The 27979-nt window shown below is 32.5% G+C and overlaps 2 protein-coding genes across 2 annotated transcripts; both read left to right on the top strand.

Moving 5' to 3' along the window:
* The first annotated feature begins 61 nt into the window (after positions 1 to 61).
* Positions 62 to 17398, top strand: LOC133182375 (leucine-rich repeat-containing protein 74A-like). Its single transcript, XM_061317202.1, has 14 exons — positions 62 to 133; positions 1227 to 1315; positions 1684 to 1856; positions 5395 to 5502; positions 6012 to 6105; positions 6551 to 6600; positions 7088 to 7169; positions 9673 to 9758; positions 9962 to 10156; positions 11325 to 11417; positions 11565 to 11685; positions 15348 to 15520; positions 16857 to 16945; positions 17221 to 17398. Exons 1-14 carry the CDS (start codon positions 63 to 65, stop codon positions 17237 to 17239), a joined length of 1443 nt encoding a protein of 480 aa, XP_061173186.1. The 5' UTR covers position 62; the 3' UTR covers positions 17240 to 17398.
* A 1512-nt stretch (positions 17399 to 18910) lies between these two features.
* LOC133183711 (uncharacterized) lies at positions 18911 to 27582 on the top strand. The gene is made up of 2 exons (XM_061318634.1): positions 18911 to 19159; positions 26378 to 27582. The coding sequence occupies exons 1-2, from the start codon at positions 19093 to 19095 to the stop codon at positions 27226 to 27228; spliced, it is 918 nt and encodes a 305-aa protein (XP_061174618.1). The 5' UTR covers positions 18911 to 19092; the 3' UTR covers positions 27229 to 27582.
* Positions 27583 to 27979: the final 397 nt, after the last annotated feature.

Raw genomic sequence — 27979 nt, 5'->3', positions numbered from 1 at the left:
GACGTCATTTGACGTCAAACGTCAAATTGCACTGATGACGTATCATATCGAGCACAGCGATAATGTCGTCAACGGAAATAGGGATGACTGTTATCGAAGAAGAGAGTATTGAGATTGCGTCTACTCCAGACAGGTAATAAAAAAAGTAATAAATGGGGGGGGGGGGTCCGCGGGCTACTGTGGTCTTTGTATTGTAATTGACTTTTGTTAAACCTTTTTATTGATTTTTGTTACAATTTTACAGGGAAAAAATATGAATGTCCTTTTTAGCTTGCATTGTTTGAGTAAAAAAAATAATGCTTGTCCCACCTATGTAATGAATGCCCCAGAAAGCATACAAATTGCGCCAGGCCGACCCAGGCCTGTAGCAACGATTTTCAAGGGGGTGGGGGTGGGGCACAAAAAAATTTGACGAGCTCTCGGAATACGTGCAATTATGTAAAATTCACAGATACACTTTGGAAGGACGCACATAACTAGCCCCTACCGGGGTAAATATTATATGAGTTATGGATCCTTCAGGGTAAACCGTGTGTGATAAATTTCCATACTTATTATTACTTTCTAATGTCTATTCCAAGAAATGTCATATTTTCTAGATTTTGCAATGCATTATCGTTTTATGGCATCATGAAAAATGCATTCGTGGAAAACTTTCATCGTGCAAATTAATAAATAACATACAACTGTACGCCTACATGTACTTCAAAATTATGCAAAGTTTCTCTTCATATGGATTAATATTATCAACATTTCTTTTATAGTGGTTCAATCCATAACTTTGCTTATACGAAGCTCACAGATACAAGTGTACATTTACTCAGGATCCCCTACCCTCGCTTCCCAAAACATTTGTTGGATGATTGAGTTAAAAATTGAATTATTCTTCCTATTAACCAAAAACTATATTTTACGAATTCTCTCTTGGTACATACATGTAGATCTCTGTACAAGTCAAAGATTTTTTTTAAATATTGCATTATACATGTATATTGAAATGCATGTCGTAATTAAGATTATTTTTTAAAAAATTATTTTATTCTCTTCTATTTTTTAAATCTTCTTGCTGATCTCAAGTGATGAAAGTAAGTAAAATTTTAGACCATGACACAGAACTACTGTAGAATTAATTAATTCATTACACGTAGATGGCAAGACATCTGTCAAGCAGTGTAACATGTAATATCATGATGAAGCTTACAGATTTGTAGACGTGTCTTTTTCAGTGAAATAAGTGAGAAAATTAAGTCTGGATCTCCACGACAGAAAAACCAGGATACAGGAGAGGACCAAGACACTGATCTGGAGTTAGAAGGTATAGGAAAAATATCTCATATACTGACCTGCAAAATACTCCTGTCAGGCGTAAAAGTGATTTGGCAATAGCTAATTACATATTATTAAAATATTTCCTTCTTCCATTAATTAATTTATTTATTTATTTTGTTTTTTTATCTGGTGGAGGAGATCACATTACATAATTATTTTCAGATTTATAACTTTAATTAATATATCTTAATTTTGCAGTCGGCAGTGGACCTAATATTTGTGCCGAGATAATTTTGATTGGTTTTAAATAGAAAAAAAAATACGGAATTTACTCATTTACATGTATAAAACAAAAACGTGAGAGAGTTAAGTTTTTAGTTTGACCCTATTTTGTGTTTGATTATTTGATTTCAGAGGAAAAAGAGGAGTTTGATGTGACGGGTCGTAATCAGTATCTCTCTGTGTGTAGAACTCTGGGCGTGGTTCCCTCCTCTTATTTCCTCCGACATATGCAAGACAGTACTTTATCACTAAGACACCATGGAATAGGAAGTCCGGGGGCCAAAGCAATCTCATACCCCCTCATGGTATGCACATATTTAATATAATTCCGCGGTGGTTTAACAAAATGCTCCGTGGTCGTGTAAATATATATATGAAAAAAATATCCTGTCCAATTCATGATCCAACTATAACACATTGAATATTCTGTTCATGACCTTTTCTTCAGTTTTTCTTCGGTTGTGTGATGTAAATTAACCAGGTGACAGTTAAGAAAAAAAAATTACAGGTGTCCTGTTAAGTTCGAACAATTTTATATTTACTTCTACCCGGTAAATTCTTTACTACGTGACAGTTGTCTATTGAAATTCAAAACATTTTTGCGCGGTGATTGTAAGTCCATAAGAAAGATACAAAAAGAGAAAGAACTCAATAGGTTTGAACTATATCAAAATAAACCCTTTTCTGATGGTAATTTTAACGTTAAAATATGAAAGAATTAATTTCACATTTTTTTACCATTTGTTCTGTGCACAGTGAGAAATATACCTCTGGAAATATTTTCTATTTTATTGAACGGAAGCACATTTATACGGAAGCCCATTTAGGACCTATCAAAATTTTTTTTTGAATTCGATATAACGAATTGTCAAAGAATGAATCGTTTAAACGTCCAAATCTGGCCCCCTGATAATTAAATTAAAGATTTCCTACATATTTTTGCCTCAATCTTTCCATCAAACATTGTAGTTTATTATTTTCAATTTCAATTTTTACTTCCTTGCACTGTAATTAGGTATTTATTTGATTATTATAGCAGGGGTACGTTGTTTACATCAATTTCTCATAGACTTTAGGCCTCACCCCCATTTTCCAAGCCAATTTTTTATAGGAGCGCAGGGATGTTTCAAGTTGTCGTAAATACGGTCAATGTAAAGAGTTAAACTAGTCATTTACATTCATGAATGAAATTGAAACAGTCTTGCGCTCATTTATTATTTTCCAAAAAGGTGCAAAATCACGGGTACTTGTCTCCATAGTAAAGGCACCTTGTTTACAAATTTCAACCCGCATATGACCTCATGAAAAACAAAGCACTGAACACGTGACTCAAATCTATTCACTTTCGCGCTTTGACCACACCTATGCGACATCGTGTACGGGTGTCTGCGAGCTATTGATGATCAAATCATTTTCAAATGGATAATTAAAATTCTGGGATAAAACTTCTTTTTGATTTAAGATGTGTTAAGATTTTTGATTTACTTGTTATTAAACGCTATATCAGTCGATTTTGTTTGATTTTATTTTCGGTATCTATCATTTTATATTGTAGGCCTGCAGCTTATAGCTTGCACTTACTGCCTGTGTCTCATAAATACAGAATTATAAAATTTAAGTTACTGTGGGTATATATATATATATATATATATATATATATATATATATATATATATATATATATATATATATATATATATATATATATATATATATATATTACATTTGCCTTTGTTCCTAAATATACATCAGCGCTACGTTCATTGACTCTTGAAAGATAGATAAAAAAAATTCCAATTAAAACTGTCATTAATTTTATAGACCGTTATTTGAAAAACACTAGTTCATCATATCGTTAGAAAATAAACTGTTTGTTACAAGTGCACAAATGCATACTTCCAATTGAAGAAACCTTAAGGGAAAGAAATTGAAATACGGAGCGCTAAAAAGACCTGTATATCAGATAAAAAGTCACTGGATGAATACATTTGCACAAAATGCACCCCTAATTTGAATAGAGGGAAGCTTCAGGTTTCTTCTGACGACTCTGCAAATGCTAAAACTTTTTACATCGGCACAAAATCTCACAAACATTTTGTTTTTTAGATCATGTAAAAAATTCCATGTTCGCAGGTATTTTTAGAGCATAATGTTTAAAAGCAAGAAAATGCACTTGTATGGTCCTTTCACATGTCCGATCAACGTATTTAGTGAAAAAAAAATCAATCGAATGAAAAGGGGTGTTAAAAATATCTTTAAGTGAATTATCATTTATCTTACTACGGAGAGAGAGTTTGTTAAAATCAAAAAGTACACGAGTGGATTTCAACAATTATGAATTCCTAAATGATGTCTGGCATGAATAAACAGGATTTTGTTCAAAGCGATGCAATCTGGACTGTACAAAGTACACTGACACTGATGTTTCATTATCCACCAGCGATGATACTGACGTTCAACTGACGTTTTAATTTTCATTTTCTTAACGATTTATTTTTTGTACACACAGTGTAGTTTTTATCATAATTCAACAGCCTACGTGTTTTTGTTGTAGCACTCGGATTTAAAAATTATATATATGCTCTGAAATAAATTCTAATTATACACATAAATGTAATAAGCTTAAACCGATTAATTTTTTTAACGTATGAAAAATAGTGTATCCTGCGTTATACGCGCTGTTTACAGATTCCATTATGTATTTAATGTATAAAAAAATAATTTTAACGAATTTTTAGTAAATCAAATATAACTCGTAAGTTAAGCAGAAAAAAAGCCTGCCAGATAATTTAATTAAGAATCTATGCTTATATTTTCTCGGTCTCTAGCACGAAATAAGAGGGTTTTTACGTGTCAGTTATTCATAAAACTTAGTACATCTCGAACACACACTAATGTATTCAAACTAATCGCACGCTTGATAGACGCTCCGCCTTCTCATTCAAATAATACAATGACCTACATAGCTGTAATGGCTTAGCCGGGATTTTACAGTGAAGTATACGATTTTATTTAATCAATATCATGTATATATTGAAAGTCTCTCTCCCAAAAAATCTTTTATGAATATCTATACAGACTATGCTTGAAGATTTTAGCTATAATATGACAATGTTATAGTAAAATTCTGCATTTAAAAGGGGCGAGAAAGCAGTGTTATGAAGATTCATTCTTTGTTAAAAAACGAAATCTAATATTTGTTATAAGGAATTAAATTCGTTTTAACAAATTTTAGAATTCGTTTAATTCTTAATGATAAATTTTAGAATTCGTTTAAACGAATTTAATCTGTAATAACAAAATTTTGAAGTCGTCATAGGGGCCTAACGGATAAAACGAATTTAATTCGTTATAACCAATTCAAAAAATTGTTATCACGAATTAAATTCGTTTTAAAAAAATTCGACAATTTGTTATATTGAATTAATGGGCTTGCGTAAGAAATACAGAATTTAATTTCAGTACTGTGTCATTTAAAAAATTCCTACATTCATGTCTTCTGTGGTAAAAATTGATGACAGAATCTTCGGAAAAAAGATACCATACTGAAAGAAATTTGCGGTTCGGTAATATTTTCGGTTATTGACTGTAAGAAATGGGCAAGTGAAATGAATTTAAAACAGAGCGTAACTGTTTTTTTATGTGTCGGAGGCAATAAAATTGGACAAAAATTTCTGAGGATATACATGTACATGTACTTTACTATACACTTATATACATATATAATTATGTGCTTAAACTTAGATAGACGACAGATTAATAATTTTTTAAAGGAAGGTTATAGCTCCGCATACATGTATAATTATGCCAAAAATATGAGTGATTTTTTCTCATTTCTAACAGAACAATACAACAGTGGTAAAGCTAGACCTACAGGATAATTGGCTGGAGGGAGAAGGTGGCGAAAGTATTGCCAGAATGTTAAAAGAAAACTGTTACATTACAGATCTGGTTTGTATAATGTATTAATGACCATTAAATGTACCTAAGTCACTGGAATTTTTTCGTATATCAACATAAATTTATGTTCACCCACCCACCATCTAGCAAGATTTCAATGAAGAGTCACAAGAAATGAAAGGAGGAAATCAACATCTAAAATCATAGTGAAAAATTAATATGGAAAGTTTATCGCCTGAAAAAAAAAATCACGCGTGAATTTTGTCAAGCGCGCTCTTTTTTCTAGCATTTTGTTGTTTAAGAAGAAGTTTTTAATCAAATCCCTGACCATTAGTACTATGCCATCTCCTTACCTCACATTATTGATAAACAGCATACTGTTGTCAGGCTATTTAATGCCGAAATAGATATTTCTAAGCAGGAAAAAGCAATATTCAAGCTACATCGTACACCTGTCTTACGAAAGCGTAACTATTTTAAATGCATCAATACTTGTTTATTATTAATTTGAAGCCAATTACAAAGCTTAGATCGGTGTTGATCTGTGGAATTTCTCCTAGGATATCTCAGAAAACAGACTAAGTAGCAAGGGAGCGAAGGCCTTATGTAACATGCTGACTAGTAATACAACTCTGAAAAGGATAAATCTCTCTGGTAGGTATATACATATATATGTAGGCCTACAGTTCCTCGTATACTTTATACGAATTCAGATCTTTAAAAAACTTGAATTATAATTTACAATTATTGAAGCAAACTATTTGTTTTGATTTGATTTGAATTGAAATATTTTTAACTAAAAGCAACTTAGCAAATTTGTTTACAAAATGAGTTCTAAAGAAAGTATGCATGATTAATTATAATTTATATACATGTAGTTCTATTTGAGAGTTTGATATATGCACGTATAATGTTCCTGTATGTATATATTTTTTTGTATGTTGGGAGAATTTATGTACCATGATTTAATAAATGAGATAAAAGAATTAAAATAAAATATTGAGTTATGCAGCCTAGGTTAAAACTATATCCTCATATAATCGTAAGGTACTAAATAGTGTTTAGGATGGCTCATTTCAGTGTGTGTTTCTTTTTGTAGGTAATTTGTTTTCTGATCGCGACGCTGGATACTTTTTCGAGGCTTTTAGTGTAAGTGAAATACTCAAATACGCAATACTTTAACATGCACCACCATTCTTTTGCAAGCAAGCTAGATCCTCTATATAGTTTTACAGGACCAAAGTACGCCTTAACATTTGCAAGCCAGCTAGATCCTCTATAGTTTTACAGGACCAAAGCACGCAAAGCTAGAAAAACAATTCTTATGTTTAAGCATTACATTATAGGTCATTTCAGATGGGTGAATGGCCATGGGGGTCAGAAAAATGAATCAGCGGGAGCACAGTGTTGAAATTGCCTGGGGTGCACTATGCTAAATTATGTTATCAAAAAATACATTGAGTGTGCGCGCGTGTGCTTGTTTCTTTTAATTGTGTCTTGTTGGAAAAACATGTGAATTTAAAAATTACTGAATAATGAAGTGTATTAATCATGGATTGATTATATTCCTGCATACTAGATCATTCGGGGACACATATTCTGGTTCTAATCATTAAATAAACTATACTATTTTCAGGAGAACAGCAGACTTAAATATGTGAATTTGAGTCATAATGAATTCTCTGACAATGCTGCTGTGGTTCTCGGACAAGCAATAGGTAACATAGTGAATAAAAGAATTACTTCTTCATTAGCATTATATTGAAAATACTCATGTTAACAATTATTCTTAGAAGTTACAATATTAAAACTGAAATAAGGGAACTGGATTCATTTGACATTCATACTGCAGTTGTGACATATCATTAATACGTTTACAAATGATTGATTATTGAACTGTTTCGTCTCAATTTTATGACCCTTGGAAAAAACCCTGGCCGTATCATTGTGATGGGCAAACAATAGAAATTGAACCAAGGTAGGCTAATAAAAAATTGCTTTTAAGCCGAGAATGTGCGTTGATTCAGGACCAAGGGCATCTGGGCTAGTTTCAACTTTATAAATATGCCGAAATTACTTTGTTGTGGTCACTGATGAATATCAGTTTTGATACATTTCAATTGTTTTCAGTGCATAATGCACAATCGATAAGTAATGTTTTATCATAATTATAAGCAAGAATTGAATTGAATGTGCTCCTATTTTTTTTTTATTTTGACCTGTCCTTGAAGTGCTGTCTCCCTTTGTCTTGATTCAATAAAAATAAATTAAAACAAGATGTGTTTGTGAAACACTGATACCCCCGTATGGCAGCTTACGGCGAAGGTTAAAGTTTCTCAAATGGAAGTCAAAATCCAGGCCAAAAGATAAAAAATGTTAAATTGAAAGCCCTAGCTCCAACCATTCAAAAGTAATGGCGAAGGTTAAAGTTTTTTAAAAGTAAGTAAAACGTCAAGGTCAAAGTTGTTGGTATTCAAAGGAAGGTCTTGTCACTAGGATTACATATGTAAAGTATGAAAGCCCTAGCACCAACCAATCAAAAGTTATGGCCAAGGTTAAAGTTTTTCGAAAGTAGGTCAAACTCCTATGTCAAGGTCAAAGGGTCAAAGTGTTTGGTATCCAAGGGAAGGTCTTGTCACAAGGATTACATATATGAAGAATGAAAGCCCTAGCATCAACCATTCAAAAATTATGACCAAGGTTAAAGTTTTTCAAAAGTAAGTCAAACTCCAAGGTCAAGGTCAAAAGGTCATAGTGGTTGGTGTCCAAAGGAAAGTCTTGTCACAAGGATTACATATGTGAAGTATGAAAGCCCTAGTTCCAACCATTCAAAAGTTATGGCCAAGGTTAGTTTTTCAAAAGTAAGTCAAACTCCAAGGTCAAGGTCAAAAGGTCATAGTGGTTGGTGTCCAAAGGAAAGTCTTGTCACAAGGATTACATATGTGAAGTATGAAAGCCCTAGCTCCAACCATTCAAAAGTTATGGCCAAGGTTAAAGTTTTTTCAAAAGTAAGTCAAACTCCAAGGTCAAGGTCAAAAGGTCATAGTGGTTGATGTCCAAATGAAGGTCTTGTCACAAGAATTACATATGTGAAGTACGAAACCCCAAGCACCAACTGTTCAAAAGTTATGGCCAAGGTTAAAGTTTTTCAAAAGTAGGTCAAACTCCGAGGTCAAGGTCAAAAGGTCAAAGTTGTTGGTATCCAAAGGAAGGCCTTGTCACAAAGAATACACATGTGAAGTTTGAAACCCCAAGCACCAACTGTTCAGAAGTTATGGCCAAGGTTAAAGTCTCATAAAATTTTGCAAAAGTGGGTCAAACTCCAAGGTCAAGGTCAAAAGGTCAAATATGATGGTACCCAAAGAAAGGTCATGTCACAAGGAATACACATGTGAAATACGAAAGTCATAGCTCCAACCAATCAAAAGTTATGGGCAAGGTTAAAGTTGACAACAGACAAACAGATAAACAGACAAACAGATAAACAGACAAACAGACAGACAGGACAAAAACAATATAGCCCCGGGATCTTTCGATCCGGGGGCATAAAAATAAATAAATCTATTTGTTTAAAAAAAATTCTACCGGTACTTAAATATTTTCCCCAATGAAATACATTTTTTCACCGGGGCCTTTGTTTTTAATCTTAGTAATTATTTAAATTTTTATATTTAAAAATAAGCTTATCTTTGGAGACCTCATTGCAATCTTTGTTGATCAATAACTGCTCAGGTATCTGTATTTTTGAAAATTTCTCTTGATATTAAAAATATTTTCTTGGTAAATCCTAGCTTTTCTACTCTAAAACGCTTTAGATGAATGCATGGCAAAGTATTCTTTATGAGACTGATATTTAGTGAAAGTGAATCATGTATGGAATATCTTAAAACAGGGATGTAAACATGATTGGCAACAGTAGTTTTTTAAAATTCTCAATGTCAAGGAAAAAGATAATGACCTTGACCTGACCTTGTTGCTTCTAAAATAAAACAGCCAAATTTAATCAAATCGATACCATCACTTAGTGATATTGTCTTCTTGAATCTATGAAAATTTCCTTAATTTTTAAAAATAAGAAATATGAGAAGAACCTTCCTTAAATAATTTTAGATCCTTTTGTGATAGATATCCCAATGAAATTTCTATTACATCTGTTCTTTTTATCAAATGAAATTTAAAAAAAATTGGAAAATGAATAACTTAAGTTAAATTTAATTTCAGCTGAGAACGAGACGATAGAAGAATTAGACTTGAGCTGGAACTTCTTTAGACGAGGCAGCACTCTTAAACTTTGTGAAGGGATCTGGGTAAACGTTTTTCTAAATACTTTGATTGCAAAATGGACAAAAAATTAGAATTAAATACTTTCTGAACTTTTTTTTTTTAAATTTCATTAATCACTCGAAATAAACTCTGCTTTCTCTACAACTTCTTGTTCATGCCTCTAAACAAGCTTAGTTTAGATGTACCAAATGCAAGGAAATTAAGAGATGACTTATGTTTCTTGTAGAGCAATTGCAGACTGAAAGAGATTAATTTGTCCATGAACGGTTTTGGAGACGAGGGGGCGCTCGCTGTAGCAGAGATCTTAAAGAGAAGCATAACGCTTTACGTGATGGATATAAGCTATAACCGAATTTCTAGAACAGGAGCAACTGCGATCGGCAAGGCACTGGATCAGAACGATGCTCTGCGAACTCTAAGGGTAATCTAATTCATTATCATTTAGCTGTTTTACTTAAAAAAATTACGCGAATACATTTTAAAATAAACCAGTATAGCACTAGACACACAAATAATATTCAAATACGCATTAAAAAGAAATAAATTGCAGCTGGTTGAAGACACCCTATATTAATTTTTTTACATAATAAATAGACCACGTTTCTTACTCCAATTCTTCTTATCTTGAACCCAAACATTATTAAAAACGTTCGTAGTACAATGTAAATGAAAAATCATTAGTTCCATTCTTGTAATCTTTGTCCTTTGTCATACTTAAGGGTCATTTTGATCACAAACCATAGAAGATATTCATTGATAGGAAAAAAGTTTTTTTTTAACTGAATAATAAATTTGTTTATTAGAGAGGTAAACTCATATAGAAATGCCTAGAACCATCAGGTCTATTACGACGGCTCTTTTATGTGTATTACCTTTTGAGCGAATAGTAACTTTTTACTTCAGCTTGCAGTAGAATACTTTTCAGTAAGTTAATGTCCAAGAAACAGACATTGATCCTTGACTGATCCTTGCAATAGAATAAGTTAATGTCCAAGAAACAGACATTGATTCATGATTCCAGCTCGAAAAGAATAAGTTAATGTTCAAGAAACAGACACTGATTCTTGACTTCTGTTTGCAACAGACTAAAGTCCAAGACAAGAAATATAGACAGTGATCCATGACTCCAGCTTGCAATAGAATAAGTTAAAGTCCAAGAGATAGACAAAGATCCACGACTCCACCTTGCAATGGAAAAACGTTATGGTTCAAGAAATAGACAAAATTTTGTTTTACTCAACTTGTGTTTAATTGACTAACAAGATTTCAATGTCTTTGCCAGCTTCAAACAGTTATTTTTATGTAAATTAGGTTCTAAATTAAGGTTAAAAGTAAAATTGTCATAGATCCGTATTTTATAATTTTCCTTAACAAGTGGCTCATGGATTTAATCCCCTGTTCTTTCGCTTCTTATTAGCAAAATCCTCGAACAAACAACACAAGACACAAGCAATGACAGACTATACGTGCTTCTTTGAATAAAAAAAAATGTTTAATAAAATCGTAAATTTTACATGATTTGTCAAGAAAATAAAGCATTCTGCCGCTTGATTAACGATACACATGTATACATGTACAGCTCTATTTAGATAGGGCACAATCCTTTTGGGGTTGAAGGAGCCAAAGACATCCTAAAGGGGGTGGCCTGCGAGCACTGTGTGATTACGCAGTTAGATCTGTCAGTAAGTATGTTACATACGATAATAAACAGGTAGAATTGTTAACCTCATTTTAATATTGAGATTTTTTCATGTTTTTGAAGGTTTGTACCTCCTCCCTATACCTACATGCATACAGAATCTGATTGTTTTGTTTTTCTTAATTTCTAGGGCATAGAAGTTGACAAGGAGTTCAGAGAATTGAAGCAAGTTCTGGAGGAAACCAAAGAGCTCCAGGTTACACATGGTGTTGTTCTAAGTGATTACGTAATCAAAGTCAAACCCAAAAAAGGTAACTGCAACGCAAACGCAATCAATTATAAAAACCACAAATACATGAACGGTACGACAGATGTAGATGTACATCCTACTATAGTCATGCAACAGCGCAGTTAATAGATTTGGTTTCGGAAGCAAGCTATTTCCAAGAGCTTCAATTGAAAAAAAATTGTACCGACATACTTCCCTAATTTACACAATGTTCTATCCCCGTGAGAGAAAAACCGCCGTGAGCCGTTCCTTGTTTCTGGGTTATTAAAAGTGTGTGTGGGAAATTTACCAGCCAATCAATTGGCAAGAGAAGCTGTAGTAATCTATTTCTCACTATAGTCAATGGTTATTTTCTCATGTGTTACTAATGAATGCATAGGCTTTCAGTAGACTAATGACTACACCGCACAGGAAATTAGGAAGAGAATGGCGCCTTTTGTATTTCGAGAGCATTGGCTAGAAATCCCAATTGCGAGGTTGTAGAAGTGATCAGTCCGTATTATACAAGATTCCATGAAATTATTTCATGAGAAAAAGTCAGTAAATCCTGTAGCAAACGTAAAGTTTTACAAGGAAAAGGCATGTTCAACTTATAATACATCAAAGAGTAGGGTGTGTTATCAGTTATCAATTTAAATGCATGTGTTTATAAATATGTAAATGATTATTGTTTAAAACATACCGGTAAATAATTTTCGAGACGAGAAAGAAATGTGTAAACCAGGAGTGTTTTTAAAACATGTTAAAATATAATTATTTTCTATTCTTAACGATTAATTTAATGATGAATAATTGTTTACCAGGGCTCAACATTAACTAAAATATTCACTTGTCCAACGGACAACAAATGTTACTTTTTTAAAAATTACATTACAAGTATAAGATGGATGTTGAAATGGCGCATTAAGTAGTTTGGATCCTGCCATCAAAAGTAGTGAGAATTTTTTATTAAGTATATTTTTAGAATCTACACACATAGCTTATTTAAAAATCAAAACAAAAATGGGGGTCATTGTATTTATTTTGGCGCTACGGAGCATTAAGCATGAACATTTTGCACTGTAATTACGTCTAACACAAAAAAATAATTTTTAAAGTTTTTAATTTAGGACCAGCACAAAATAGTTCACGGCACAGAAAACTTTGTGTGCAGGCTGCATGGAAAAATAGGAATCCAAACTTAACAATACTTTAAATACTTCTTTTTATTCAAATAATATATGGGAACAAAAACAGTCTTATTTCATCTTGAATAGACACATTAAAATTTGTGACAACAAAAACGTTTCAAATTATTTCGCATGGTCAATTTTTTGACCTTTCTGCACTCAGAAATGTCATTTTTCTGGCATTAAAAATTTAACAAGCAAAAAAATCATTTGAAAGTAATTACATTTTACTGAATTGAAGAAGAATGGTTAAAAGTATCTTATATATTCAGAAAATAAAATCTAAAAGTGGGGGTCTGTGATGTTAATGTTTAGATATTACTAAAATACATGTAGTATTAATTCTAGGCTTAAATTGGGTCAATTTTTTTTCTTGAGTTTCACAATATATTTGCTATATTTGTCAAATATGATGATAGAATTCATAACAGTTTATTTAATATATAATTTAGGACCAGCACAAAATAGTTCACGGCACAGAAAACTTTGTGTGCAGGCTGCATGGAAAAATAGGAATCCAAACTTCAATACTTCAAATACCTCGAAAGAAAAAAAAAGATCGTTTTCTTCTAAAAAAAAAACTTCCGCCACAAAATATAGTTCCTCACGTAATGCTTTTGGTATGGAATTTAATTATGGGATTTTAACTGAATATAGTTTAATTGGGATTGTAGAATCCAAATTTATTGTAAAAACTAAAACATTATGCAGAATTTTTTAAATATAGGACACGACAAAAATATGCTCAAAAGCTCAGGAGTGAACCTCTTTAAGCGACTTAGGGGCAATGTGAAAACCATCTATCCTTCTGTGTTCACTAATTCAGATATGAAAAAAAGAATTAAACGACTACACGATCAGTATGTACTGGTCCCAGCTGATAAAGCAGGTAACAACATAGGCTTTGTTTGTAAGTCTCACAATTTGAATTGTATTTTAGGTAAGCTGGGATTTAATCCTTTAAGTGGAAATCCGACGTATACCCATAGCTCCCTTTCTAAGGAGGAAATTCTTCAAACTCATATGTCAGTTTTAAATATTTTTAATATTCCCAACAATCAAATTGAATGTGAATGACCATACTTATACTGGATTCCTAAACTCCATAAAAATCCTTACAAACAAAGATACATAGCGGGCTTCAGTAAATGTTCTACCAAGCCTCTTTCTTAACTCCTCACTAAAATATTAACAGCAATAAAGGATAAAGTTCACTAGTACGGTGCAACAAAAAAATCGAGAAGTGGTGTAAATCAGATGTGGATATTTGAAAACTCCAAGGAACTTTTAGAAAAAATTGAAATCACAAAATTTTAGTAAATTAAATAACATCAAAACGTACGACTATTTAACACAGTACATCCATTCCTTGCGATAAATTTAAGTCCAGGCTTTCTGACAGAGAGTTTCTTTTACAGTAAAAAAGGGAACTCGTAAATTTACTTGTCATTGGTCATTTGCAACATTATTTTGTTAAAAAAAAAATTAATTATGATTATACATACAAGTACTCCGAAGTTGATATTAAAAACATGCTTGAGTTTCTGATTGACAATATCTATGTAGTATTTGGAGATCTAGTCCTCCAACAATCCGTCGGAATTTCCCTAAATACTAATTGCGTTGCTTTATTAGCAGGCCTATTTTTATATTCATATAAAGAATTTTTTTTTTCAAAAACTTCTACATGAGAAGAAAACACTTGATGTGCCAGACCTTCAACTCGACATTGAGATATATCTACGACGTATTATCAATTAACAATAGCTACTTCTATGCCGACTCGATATATCCCACTGAACTTAAAATAAAAGATACCACGGAGTCTGAAACATCTGTTTCATATTTGGATATTTTGCTAGAAGAAGACGTTAATGCTAAACAAATATTAAGATAAACGTGATGACTTTAACTTTCCTATCGTCAACTTCCTTTATTTATGTAGCAATATACCCCTATCACCTCCATATGGAGTTTATGTCTCCCAGTTGATTTGATACGCAAGAGCATGCTCTACGTAGAAACAGTTTCTAATACGAGACAAGCTATTGACAAACAAGTTCATGAAACAAGGATATCAACAGTCTCCTTTGAAGTCAACATTTTGCAGGTTTTATGGTTGATACAATGACCTTGTCAGCAAATACAATCTATCATTAAGTTGAATGTTAACTGACGTTTTTCATACTAATTTTTAGCCCATTATTTACAACTGAATTGTCTACAGATTTTTACGTTTACCGGATCATGACAAGGAGCACACACGGCGAGTGTGACGGGTCGACACGGGATGCTTACTTCTCTAAGACACCTGACCCCACCTCTGAGGCTTTTAGAGGTCCGTGTTTAATCTGCGACCGATTTGTATTGTTTCAATGGACTTTTGAGATTGATTACTGTTCGTTATCTCCATATTTCATATATTTGTAAATTATGATAAAGCGTTTCTGTTTTCCTTATTTGAAAAAAAAATCAGGGGAAAATGCTATATTTTTATTTGTACATTTATTTTAAGCAAAGGAACAAATGTTCGGAGTCCACATTGCTGATATAACCCCTTCAAATATTCTTCAAGTAATCAAGCAGTACAGTCACGAAAAGGACATTAAACTTGGAGATATGTTTATCAACTTAGACAGGAAGAAGATGGGTTCTGTGACAATTCAAGAATTTATTCAAGGCTTACAGGTACATTTTCTTAAAGAGCAAGAGCCACTTAGGGCCTTTTTTGGCCCTGTGAATTTCTGAAAATTCAAAACTGTATAGTTTTAGTCGACAAAGCAATAGATAATACTTGAACACTTGTTGAATGAATATCTACTGTAAATGACGTCATGAATAGCGTCATTATTCACATATCCTGAATATTTCTTCCAAAATGTGATGCCATTTTTCAAAATTTCGTATACAGCACAACCTCCGATCCAAAATATGTAAATATTTTATAAAAGAACTGTTAATGAAGATTATAAAACATATTTTAGTTTTTGGATCGAGGGGTGTTCATATTTTGATTCTTTGCTGAAGGTTCTCAGAAACACCTGTTTTCTGCAAAATTCAATAACATTGCAATTTCAGACAACCTGTTTTCGAATGCCTGGACTCTTCAAGGGAAATTCTGCTATATAAACTGAGAGCATTTAGAGTCTACTTTATATTAATGTTGGAAATGGTACACAGGGTGTTAGTCAATAAATTGGTATATCTACAGGGCCATTTTATGCATAAAGTGAACCTAGCTCTTTATCTTATAATATATGACATAGTATAAGGAAAGAAGTAAAGAATGGAAATTGTTAAACAAAAGCAGTAGTATGGCTCTGAAAAAAAAATGACAACTTTAAATTAACCTTTATTTATTAACATTTAAATAACTTAATGGCAACTTTAACGTAACCCTCTTTCATACCTGATTTTCTCTGAGACCTTTAAGCCCTTGAATTGGTGCTTATTTGCGAGAAGCAGGCACTTTAAACTCAAATGAAAGTTTAAGGATTGAAATGCTTGATTTACTTTAAGTATAGACATGTATTGTTTCAACCATATTCCTTACTTGTCTTTTCACTTCCGTTCGAAGAATTTGTTTGCAAACTTCAATTATAACACACCGGATTGACTGTTAGAGAGTATTTTCACTGAACTCTGTTAAACTGGTATGTCAAAAGAAAAGTTTTGGTATGATACACAGGAAAGAGTATTTTTTCTTTGTATATCAGGCCATGTCATACCTTTCCCTTTTATCCTATTAATTAAAAATAAAGTGTTGATCAAAATAGGTCTGAGATTTTCCAAAGGGCAAAGAATATTACGCGTACGATATATCATCTTGATTATTTCATATATCATCATGGACAAATAAGGATATATATGTCACCTGATTTTTTGTCGCATTCATGCACATTGCAAATCCTCTTGAAGTAGTTACCAAAATATCTGTTTTGTAAAATAAACGTAATAATTTGCATTATTTTTATATTAAATATATGTTCTTGTGATTCATAAACAAAATGTTCAAAATATGCAGAGCTGTGGTCTTGAAATCCAAGAATCCCAGATGTCAACACTAGTAGATCTCCTAGACGCCATTGCACCTGAAAACCTAATAAATTACAGGTATGATTAGAGCGGATTTCCGCCTTAGAGTTCAAAATCAACATTTTAAAGACTCTTGACAGACATTGTAGGAATGAATTAGGGTTATGAGTTGATATTCGTAACGTCAAGATCTTAAAAATAAACTGACATTTTTTGTGATTTAGACGAAATAGATATAGCAATAAAATGTCTATCTTTTCATGTGGATTTTCATACTGCAATACTTAAACAAAAATAATTTCATATATTCCAATAAGCCTTTCTTTAATCTTGTTTTAATGCCTCTTTTACAGCATCTTTAAGAGCAAGTAAGGAGAATAAGGGATCATTAAATACAAGTGAAAAATGAAGCCAAACAGGGACGCATTTGATATTACATTGTATTACCATCAGAATACCTCTTTATGTACCAAGTAATGCACGTATAAGCTATTTTTATTGATATTAAACGCTTAATTTGGGAACACGTGATGGACAGGGCATTTTGAATTTCTTTCAGAATGCTACTTTTTATATAATAATTAATCCAAAAGTAATCTTATTGGATGAATCCTCGAAACTGCAACTACTTGATACAAGAAATCTGTATGATAGTGATCAAACCTAAGCCCATTAAAACACACTTTTGGGCAAAAATTCCCCTGGCTCAAATTGTAACTTAATCCAAGTAGAAAATTTTCTGAAAATTGACTGATATTGTTGGTAAATCCGATATCTGAATGAAATAAGATTTCAAGGCACCTTGCATGCATTCACGAACAAAACAGAAATATCCTCTCTTTTTTGCATGAAGTTGCAAATTTGAAAAAAAAAAGTTTTCTTCAAAATTCGGTTCACAAGAACATTAAATGAAATAATGAAAATTGTGTTCACAAGAAATGAAATACTATAGTAAAATAATCCATGAAGTTATACAAAATGAAAGAAAACTCCACTGATTATAGTCTGGAGAGGAAACCGTATGGGAATGGTATTATTTCTCTTGTGAACATTCACTAAATCTTGTTCAGTGCATTAGATGCAGCATTAGCCGTTTTACACCCTACTAATCCATTATGTTGTTGTCGGATTTCGAAAATCGATCATATCATTTAGAAAAGCACGAACAGAAATACGTCACTGATAAAAATTCCATCGTTTTGTAGTCAGTAGTTGTGCTGTATTACCTGTGTTAATAAGACCGTGTATCCTGGGGGACGTTGACCTTTTTTTTTTTATACGCAATGTGTTTTGGAATGGAAGAGTCCTTGGTGACTGAACTCGTCTGATATTGGTATGCTGAATTACCGGTATCACAGATACAGACAATCGGTCTAGTAATTACTAAGTATACGTTCCTAGTACGCTCCTTACTGAAAGTTTGTAGCTTTGTAAATAAAGAGCACAGAAGCACTTGATCGGTATAACTTACTTAGTCCTCTTCATGCCATGTGGCACATATAAGGCAACCACACAATCCCTCCACCCAGTAAACACAGGATAAAAAACAACAAATCAATTTTAGTGACATCAATGTTTATGATACGCAAAGTTGGATTTGTTTATCTCGTTCTGCAGGATACCCATTGGCTCTCTGGGTATTTTGTCAATGAATATAAAACACTCCTTTATGACATTTGTAAGCAAACATGCTTTTGTTCTTCCCATCTAAGCAAAGAAATGCTTTATAATTTCACTTTTAATAATTTATTCAGATATCTTCATTATGACATGATGCTTTCCGGAAATAAAGATAACCATGAGAAATGATTGATTAAATGCAAACGTTCTGTGACCATGTCAACGCATATTTTCTGCTGATTGTAATTGAAAAGACTGATTTTAACCTTCTTGACTCTCCAAGAATTGTAAAATGAACGAATTCAAGAGTTTTACGCACTAATTACTGATGAAAGATATAAATTTGTAACAAATGTAAATAAAGAAAAGCAATTTTTTTTTCAAATTAATGACGTCACATCACCGACGGGAATTCGATTGTAAAACGCCTCTGTTAACACTGCGTATAATGCATCGGTTGTATCTCCCGTAGCGAAGTCAGACGTATATATAGATCGGATCACGACTGCTGCATTCTCTTATTGATGTCAGGAGGTTTATGAATGAAAACCCTCTTGTGCCGTGCTGTTAATTATTGTTATACGAACTACACGTGAATCTGTATAATGGGAAACCAAGGAAGCAAGAAATTAGGGAAACCGTCAGGAAAATTTGAAATGGAGGGCGAAGAAGGTATGCATTGTTTTAATACAAATCCTTTTTTTTTGTTTAAGTGATTGTTCAGTTTTTATGTTATTAAAAGTAATGCTCATAATATCATGATATTATGTTTGCTACCAATGACCAAATTAAATGCTTGAAGGTAAGAATTTCTCGAGGAAGAGTAAAGTACATATAGTAAATAATTATTACATGTTTATAATGTTCACAATTTATTTGTCGAAACTATAGGAGGATATCTAAATCATTTGTTACCCTTAATATAAACTTTATAATAAAGTATTGTACAACAGAAAATTAGTACAGTCGAGTTTTTCTGTCCATTGTGAAAAGTTCCTGAGCAAATCTTCATAGTATTTCAGATTTATTTTATTTTTTGTACATTTCTTTCGCTTTAAGTAGGTTTGATAACACGAGAAAAGTATATTTGATAGAAAGCTATGTATTTTGTGTCTTTAAGAAAGAATACCCCTTTATCAAGGTCTCTATCGGATAGAGATCATCATACAGAGGTGTCTTTCGGGACCTTGAACATGTTACCTTGGATGTTTGGCTCGGCTTCTCTACTGGATAAGAAATGTTTATATCATAAACATGGAACAGTGAATCAGATAAACAAACCATGGTTGTACATGTTAAATATGAAAACTTGACCACCTCCACAACCCTTTTTTATGCAGGCATTGCCTAAATGCATCGGACCAGCTTTGTTGCATTTTAGAAATTCTGAAAATGAAGACAAACAGACGATATATTTATTTGCTAATGCACATAATAGTGATATTTTCAGATGTGTCAAACTAGATGGGTAATTTCCTGAAGAATTTATGAAACAGCTAAGTACGTACTAACGCAATATGTTATTCTTATGTTATCGTTGTAAAGTCGCTGGTTAAAAAATGCTAAATACACTTTTAAGCAAGTATTTTGAACCCAAATTCTATCCTATGCTGGTAACTAACTTTTATTTATTTTTATTTATTCATTATTATTAATTATATATTTTGGATAACATAGTAAACTCCGGTATACCTCTCAATTATTTAGGTGGTAGAAAAATCTTGCCAATTTTGTTTTCATGGCTATCTGGAACAGGCTTTATAAACATTGATCGAAAAAAAAACCCGATCGTATAGAGGAGATTGACATCTCTATATGGTGTAGCACCGTTAATGAGGTACATATATTCTAATAGCTCCAGGAAACAAATCTATTTATTTACTTGCCTGTTCATTCAAATTGACTTTCTAGAATTCTCTTTTCTGATTTATAGATCTTTACATTCCATCAGATACAGTACATGTGTAATCATGATTAATATTTGATTTTGTCCTGCTTGTTTCCTTTGGATGTGTTGTATTGAGTGTGCAAATCATTTAATCATATGGGCACATAAGATAAAAATGTGATAGAAAATTACGATTTCTTAATATGCTGAATTTACGAAGTTTCAGTTGTATTGTTTGTGAAGAGACCAAAGCAGACAGGAAATCTAAAACGGAACCACTAGACATTGATTTTTTTTCTCTGTTTCATATTCATTTTGCACCGTTCAGACATAAGACTGCACAGCTCGTGAATGATTAAAGGTAAACAACAGGATCTATGTACACTAATCTCGGCTAGCGAATAAAGGAACACGACGTTTGTAGATTGTTTTGATTTTTTGTTTATTGGAAGAATACAACTGATTACCCACTATGTAGGAGTTATCAGTGCTTAAGAACAATTAGCTGGATTTTTTTTTATCCGAATAGATAGTGAAAAGGGGAGTTTATTTACCAATAATTATTTGTCACTAACCTAACAGACGAGAAAAAGTTACTGACTGTACATGCATGTAGTTTAGGTGATCTACATGTCAGAGGTCTATATTTTTTTTAGCTCATGCACCTGAGATGATAGCTCAAGCGAGCTTTTCTGAACACATTTTTTTTTCGGCGTCTGCACATTTTTCAAAATTTCGACTTCTTCTTTGGAATCAATGGGCAAATGTCAACAAAACTCGCAACAAAACATCCTTGTGTAGTGTCATGTTGTAAGTTTTAAATTTACCGGGTTGTATATTTTGTATTTACTGCCACCTGGTAAATTCAAAATTTACAACATGACAGTAGAGAGGATTGAAATTTGGTCAAATAGAATGTCACGCCTTTTTTTTTCAAGGGAAGATAATAATGATCAAAGCCATTAATTCATGCTGAATTTATAAGGCTAAAAAATTGTAGGTTATTATTAAATTAAGTAATAACCTACTAGTTAGGTTAATTGGTCAAGTTAGATATTGAAAAAAGTATATATTTTTTTATTTATATCTTTATGGTAATTAATAAAGAAATTGTACATTTTTACATCTATGAAATACGTTCTCACTCACTCATCTACATCCATTATTCACACTTCTCATGTAGTCAAAAATAATAAATTGTATAGTTTGTCGCTAATTTCTCCTAAACCTTATTTTTTTTTTTTAGCGTATTCTTATCAATAACCAAATACCTCATTTTATTACATAAAATATAAAGATAACGAACAGTAATCATGCTCAAAAATTCATTGAAACAATACAAACTGTGAACAGAGCAAACACGGACCTATAAAAGCATCAGAGGTGGGATCAGGTACCATGGAGGAGTAAGCATCCCCTGTCGACCTTTCACACCCGCTGTGTGCTCCTTGTCATGATCGGGTAAACGGAGAATTCCACAGTTAATTCAGTATGAAAATAATGGCCTTACAATTTATATGAAAGACATTAGTCAACACTCAACATAAATATTGAAATTTATCATTGAATAAAATTGATTTTTTCAAAGATACGTATTATTTTAACATTATGAAAATGTTTCTCAGTGTAAAAATAACTGCCATTCCCTGGGATCATGAAAATCTTAAGCTTAATTCAAAATCTTTATGTATGGAGATGTTGTTGTAGAAGTCAGATTTTTTTTTAAAATATTGCTTAACCAAAGTGTTATCTTCAAATTTATAGATCAAGTTGACAATTAACTTCTTACAGGTGACTGAAAATTTTACTTAACTTGAAATGTGTTTCATAATCCTGGAGCCAGGTTAACTTAGCTACATGAAATAGGGTCAAAAGGAAAACGAAGAAAATGTAATAACAGAAAATTTAATGTTTTGGAGATTGTAGTTGGATATTGAACTTATTCACTCGTGAGACATGATGTTTTTTTTAAATCTTGTCCAACTATCCTTTTGGATACAGTCTCAGTGTTCCTATTGACTAGCCGTTTTTAGAGTAGGAATTCGGAGTTCGATCGAGGCAGCTTGAATAAACACCTTGGGTTCATGGCTTTCTTAATTCATCCTCTTTAAAAATGCATATTCATGTGTTTAAACACGTATAAAACGTTCCTCTATTTTATAGGAATATAAACTCAATAATAATTCTCAGATTAAGCGAAACTTTATTATTCGTGTTATATCGAACTCCAACGTCACTCTGTGAAGTTACCCGATAAAATCTATTGCAAGCATCAAAGTCGTGGTAATGGCCCCTATTAAATTACTCTTCTGGGAATAGTTAAATGATGTATGACATTTTGTAACAACTCTTATGTTTCAATTAATTTTGATTTTTTTTACTAAATATAAACCAAAAAGCATCAATAAATCATATGTTTACTCACGAACTGTTGTACAAGACTTTCATGACTGGTATAAAATAAGATATTTGTAGAAAATAATCAGCTTTTTCTTTCAGTTGAATAATCCTGAAACTTACACGACCAGAATACATGAATATACAATACTTTATTTTTGTTTTATATTCGTCTTCAATAGTTTTTCCATCATTTCAATTGCAAGAAATAAAAAGATGAAAAATATTAAGAACGATATATACATGTAGAAAACAAAAAGCATCAAATAAGACTGTGCAGGAAAGACAACGAACATGTAAATAATTTAAGCATAAAATTAATCTACATGTTTTGCTCGAAATATAGATGAATAGATTTTCACCGCACATCAAGATTGCAATTAAACGGTAAGGATGACAGGATTCGATTAGAGTATGACCCAGTATCACAAAGTATCAGAATGAAACCAAAACAAACATTTATTAATAGAAGCTGTAAAAATAGTCTTCCAAAAGCATTACCCAGCACATTTGCCGTGCAAAGAACTGTAATGCAAGGTAAGATACATGCACAAATAACAGAAGCCAAAACATGACCTTTACCTCAGAAATCTTTTTTGCGACTTTGTGGAATATCCTGGATGCAGCAAGTCAGCTGCTATGCATATATTGATATGGGACCTTAAAGTGCACAATAAAACTATACAATTGTATTTTCTGATACCCAGTGGTAAGTTGTTGAAGAAAGGGTCATTCGCTATCAGAGGATGGTATGTGTGCTGTAGAATGCCTCTCGTAGCTATTCAGATCTAAACGAGTTATAGTGTGGGCCGCTCGATATTGTATTAATTGTCTTGAAGCACATATTTTTCGTGTTTATAAAATGCACCAATTACTTCAAAATGAAGGAAGATGATTCTTAAGTTTTGTTGATATGTGTGTATACGTTACTTGTGATGTTAAAGACATTTTCAAAATAAAACGTTACACTTAAATAGCGCTTAGGATGGTTTGAGGTAATGCTTGCAATAATGCTACTAGTGGCCCATTATATCATTATTTTATCTAACGGTCTACATTGTATTTTTTTTCTCACTTTTTCGATATGAAAGAAAAGACACCACATTGTCTGCCACATCTGTTTCATATTTGGATGTTTTACTGACTATAGACGACAAAGGCCAACTAACAACTAAACTGTATGACAAACGAGATGACCAGCTTTTCCATCGTCAACTTTCCTTATTTATATAGTAATATTCCGCTATCACCTGCAATTGGTGTTTATGTCTTCCAATTTATTCGCTACTGAAGAACATATTCTGAGTAAGATCAATTATTAAACCGAGGCAGGCTACTCACACAAGTTATTCTTGAAGGAATTTCAACAACCTCGTTGAAAGTCAGCATTCCGTAAATTCATCACTAGGTCGTATTTTGGCTGACCTGTTTCATACCAATTGTTATGCCTTTGTTTTTCTACTAAATTTGACTACGGAATGTTCCGTCTACTTGATCTTGCATAGGGTTCACGGTGGGTGTGACCGGTCAACAGGGGATGCTTACTCCTCCTAGACACCTGATCCCACCTCTGGAATTTTCAGAGGTCCATGTTTATGACCTGTTCACATATTTGTATTGTTAGTAGTTTTTATGATCACTGTTCGTTGTCTTCAGCCTTTTTAATTTATTCCTTCCAGTTCAAGAATAGATTACTCTTGAACGCATTTTCGTGCATTACATGTAAATTGAAGCAAAACGAATTGTGTCATAATTTTGTTGAATAGAAAAATATGTTGAATCTCAAATACTGTGAAAGATATTCATTATTTGAGTAAATTAATTTGACATTCATTCTGACTATTTTCATAAGCACATTATGCATACTTAATACATTTTACAATAGACAAAAACATTTTGAATTTTACCCCTCGAAACACGGCTGGAACTTATTTTGGCACGTTATTTTAGACTCTGGACATTTTTGTTGAACCTTCTCTACAAAGCATGCTTCTTGATATCAAGCTGACTGAAATATTTCATATCTATGGGAAAACATATTATTTTGATATACTTTCGTATAATTGAGTAAATTTAACGCTTATATTGATATGCACGTTTTCAATTTTTTGCGTTACAGTTTCTATTTCCGTCGTACCTACTTTTTTTCTTCTTTGTCACAATTGAATGCAAAATTCTTTGCGTTACAGTTTTTCCCGTCATACTTATCTCTTTTTTTTTTTTTCTACCAAATGCCAAATTGTTTCCGACATCATGTTTTGCATAAAATTTTAGAACTGTCGATTCATGATTTTAACTTTCTACACCGGAAAAATGCGCGGTTCCTGCTTAAAAAATAAAAATTCCTGCTTTTCTACTTAAAAATGAAAAAAGTAATGCGTTTACAAGCATAAAATATACATGTTCCTTATTATAGTTCTAAAATTTAATTGGAACTAGGTTGGAGCAACAGCGGGGGTGGGGTCAGAATTTAATAGATATATGTGCAGGCGATATTAAAGAAAAAGAACAAAAAAATCAAGTCTATGAAACCAATAATAACCTATCTTATAAATTATTTTAACAGAAAGACCTGAATCCAGGCTAGAACCTATTGTCAATTTCAAATTAGACACATTACAATGTAGGAAAAGGAGAACAAAGCATAATTTGTGCGAATTAAATGCAAGCATGTATTTCAACCAAGTCTTGTTCAATTCCTGACCATATTGCTCAGGGTGGGAGCACAACAACTTTTACTAATAAATACGTTAGAATGTCTTAAAGCCGTTTCAGAGGATCGTCAAGCACACAGTTTGGTGAAATGTATTTTTTGTAGCGAGTTTGAAATTATTGCAGTTGGTAGATAGGACTTTGATAAGCCTCTAATAGAATTGACTATGTTCATGTAAAGCATAGAATAATGAAGAATCTTAAAAAAATATTTCTCCTTAGAATGGCTAAAATAGACTGTATAAACTAAATTTTTTGATATATACAAGGATCCTCATGTTTAATCTTGTCCAACAGTTTCTTCCTGCAAGTCCCTGAATATAATAATTAAAAGGAAGATTAAGAGATTGAAGTGCTAGGCATTCTTGTTTATTTAGGTCTATTGCCTTTTGATTTATTGTTATTAATTGCGTAGAACGATATATATCTCCATGTATCTGCATTATGTGCATTATGCTATATCAGATAAGATATTTAAATATTTCTAATAATCTCGAAGTTGCTCTATGAAGTTTTCCGACGAAATGTAAGTCTTGGTTGTGTCCGTTATAACATTACTCTGTACCGGAAAGGTATTCTTTGTAGGAAATTATCATAATTTATACTAATTACTTTTCACTGGTTTTACTTTCTGTTTTTTTTTTTCAAATATAAACATCATTCATGAAATACTCACGAAATATTGCAACTTTCATGGCTAGCATAAGAAGGGTATAAAATACGTCGGGTGATCATGAAGCTTACACTAGATACAAAGATGTATAGATACCCAATGCTTTTTTTTCTGTTTAACTACATGTATAAAGATCTTCACAAGTATAATGTTATTTTAATAATTTGAAGTGTTTTATGATTTTTTCATTTACAAACACATTTGAATAATTTTTTTTCAGCAAAAATTTTACAAAGATTAGAAGATGCTGACGAACAAGAAATCGACTCTTATGACAAGTTAATGGCTTGGCTTCTTGAAATGGCTTCAAATGAAGAAAACTATGGGCCTGATAAATCCACCCATGTTGAAGAAATTAAAAAAGCATGTGCACAGGCCAGAGAAAAACGAACAGCTTGGAGTCAACACTCGACATCATGTGATTCATATACTAGCGCAGAAACATCTCAAATGAGTCGCTCAGGAAAATCAGATGATTTTGTTGACATAAAATCACGGCTAAGCGTCCCTTTTAGTAGCCGACAGACGACATTTAGTGATGAAGATGAAACAGCATCCAACGATGGAAAATACAGGCTTGCTATCCCGGTTTTGAGCAGACAGGCAACTTCAAGTGATGAGGAAGAGGGCGATGGAAAACATCGACTGGTTGTCCCTTTATCAAATCGACAGACAACCTTTAGCGATGATGACCAGAGAGATGGAACGGGATTGGATTCGGAAGATATTTCAGAGCACACGGTGTTATTGCCACCAAAAGAATGTCCAATACACCTGGATCCAAGAGAGGCTTTAACAAGGCGAAGAAAAAACTTCAGAATGTCAGGAAAGAATCCTATATTCAGTGCCAGTGTAGGTCAACTTCCCGATAATAATGTTATAGCTTTTAATTCTGGTCTGTCTAAGAAATCCGCCAGCATAGCTGTTATGAGACAGCCAACCTTTGAAAGACAAGAAAGCATAGAATCACCGGTGTGTGAAGATTACGAAAAAGTATTGGACGACAAATTACTTGATCGAAACATTAAAGACATACTACTTTCTGTCGAGGTCTTATTCAACAACAAGTGATTCAGTCAGAATAACACTTGCAGGAAAAATATTACAGGAGTTTCCACAAGCCTGTATGAAAACGAGACATTTCAATCTGTCGATGGAAAAAAACATCCGTTTTTTGATATTTCTTGATATGAAAAGGGTGAGCGAACAAAGGAAATGTTTGTGTAGCAAAAGAAAACGATTATGGTAACGAATTAGATGCCTCTTATGTTTTTTTTTTTTTGTTTGTTTTTTGGCCATACTTTGCAAAAGGGCATGTACAAAATAAGGAAGTGTTATTGTTGGAAATGATGGGACCCAATCAAAAACATTCCACCTGGAACCTGTACGTATGTCAAATGTACTTACATATTTGTCAACGTGAAAAGGAAAGGTGCTCACAGTTATTGCTATAAGCAATATATATTGTTTTTGTTTTTTTTTTTTTGTAATAAAGTAACTTGAAATGTTTCAAGTGAAATGTTGTCGTTTCTACTCTACTTTTAACTGTACAAATTATGCATCACGAACAAATAAAACACTTGTTTGAATTTACTTGAAACGGAACGTACTTAATAAAATTGGTACAGCTAACGAAAAGTATACGTTAAGTATGTAGTTATATTGGTATACTGCGATTTTTGATTTAGCATGTAGATGTACTTTGATTTTACAATGATATTTTGGTGCTTTGAATTATTATGATGCGTTGGATTTTTTTTAGAGGATTATAATATGTCTAGCATTTGATATCTTTGATGTTTGTATTTAAAACTAAAGTTTG

The sequence above is a fragment of the Saccostrea echinata genome, unplaced genomic scaffold (assembly GCF_033153115.1).
Source record: "Saccostrea echinata isolate AGI-Se365-2 ecotype Australia unplaced genomic scaffold, CSIRO_AGI_Sech_v1 ptg000009l, whole genome shotgun sequence".
NCBI classification, from domain to species: domain Eukaryota; kingdom Metazoa; phylum Mollusca; class Bivalvia; order Ostreida; family Ostreidae; genus Saccostrea; species Saccostrea echinata.
This window is presented reverse-complemented; position numbering and strand designations above follow the sequence as displayed.

Excerpts from the sequence above, each read along its gene's own strand:
- LOC133182375 (XM_061317202.1), top strand. The coding sequence starts at position 63 with ATGTCGTCAACGGAAATAGGGATGACTGTTATCGAAGAAGAGAGTATT. Across the intron at positions 6,106-6,550 it reads GAAAAGGATAAATCTCTCTG|GTAATTTGTTTTCTGATCGC; the intron begins GTAGGTATATAC and ends TTCTTTTTGTAG. Across the intron at positions 11,686-15,347 it reads CAAAGTCAAACCCAAAAAAG|CAAAGGAACAAATGTTCGGA; the intron begins GTAACTGCAACG and ends ATTTATTTTAAG.
- LOC133183711 (XM_061318634.1), top strand. The coding sequence starts at position 19,093 with ATGGGAAACCAAGGAAGCAAGAAATTAGGGAAACCGTCAGGAAAATTT. Across the intron at positions 19,160-26,377 it reads TGAAATGGAGGGCGAAGAAG|CAAAAATTTTACAAAGATTA; the intron begins GTATGCATTGTT and ends ATTTTTTTTCAG.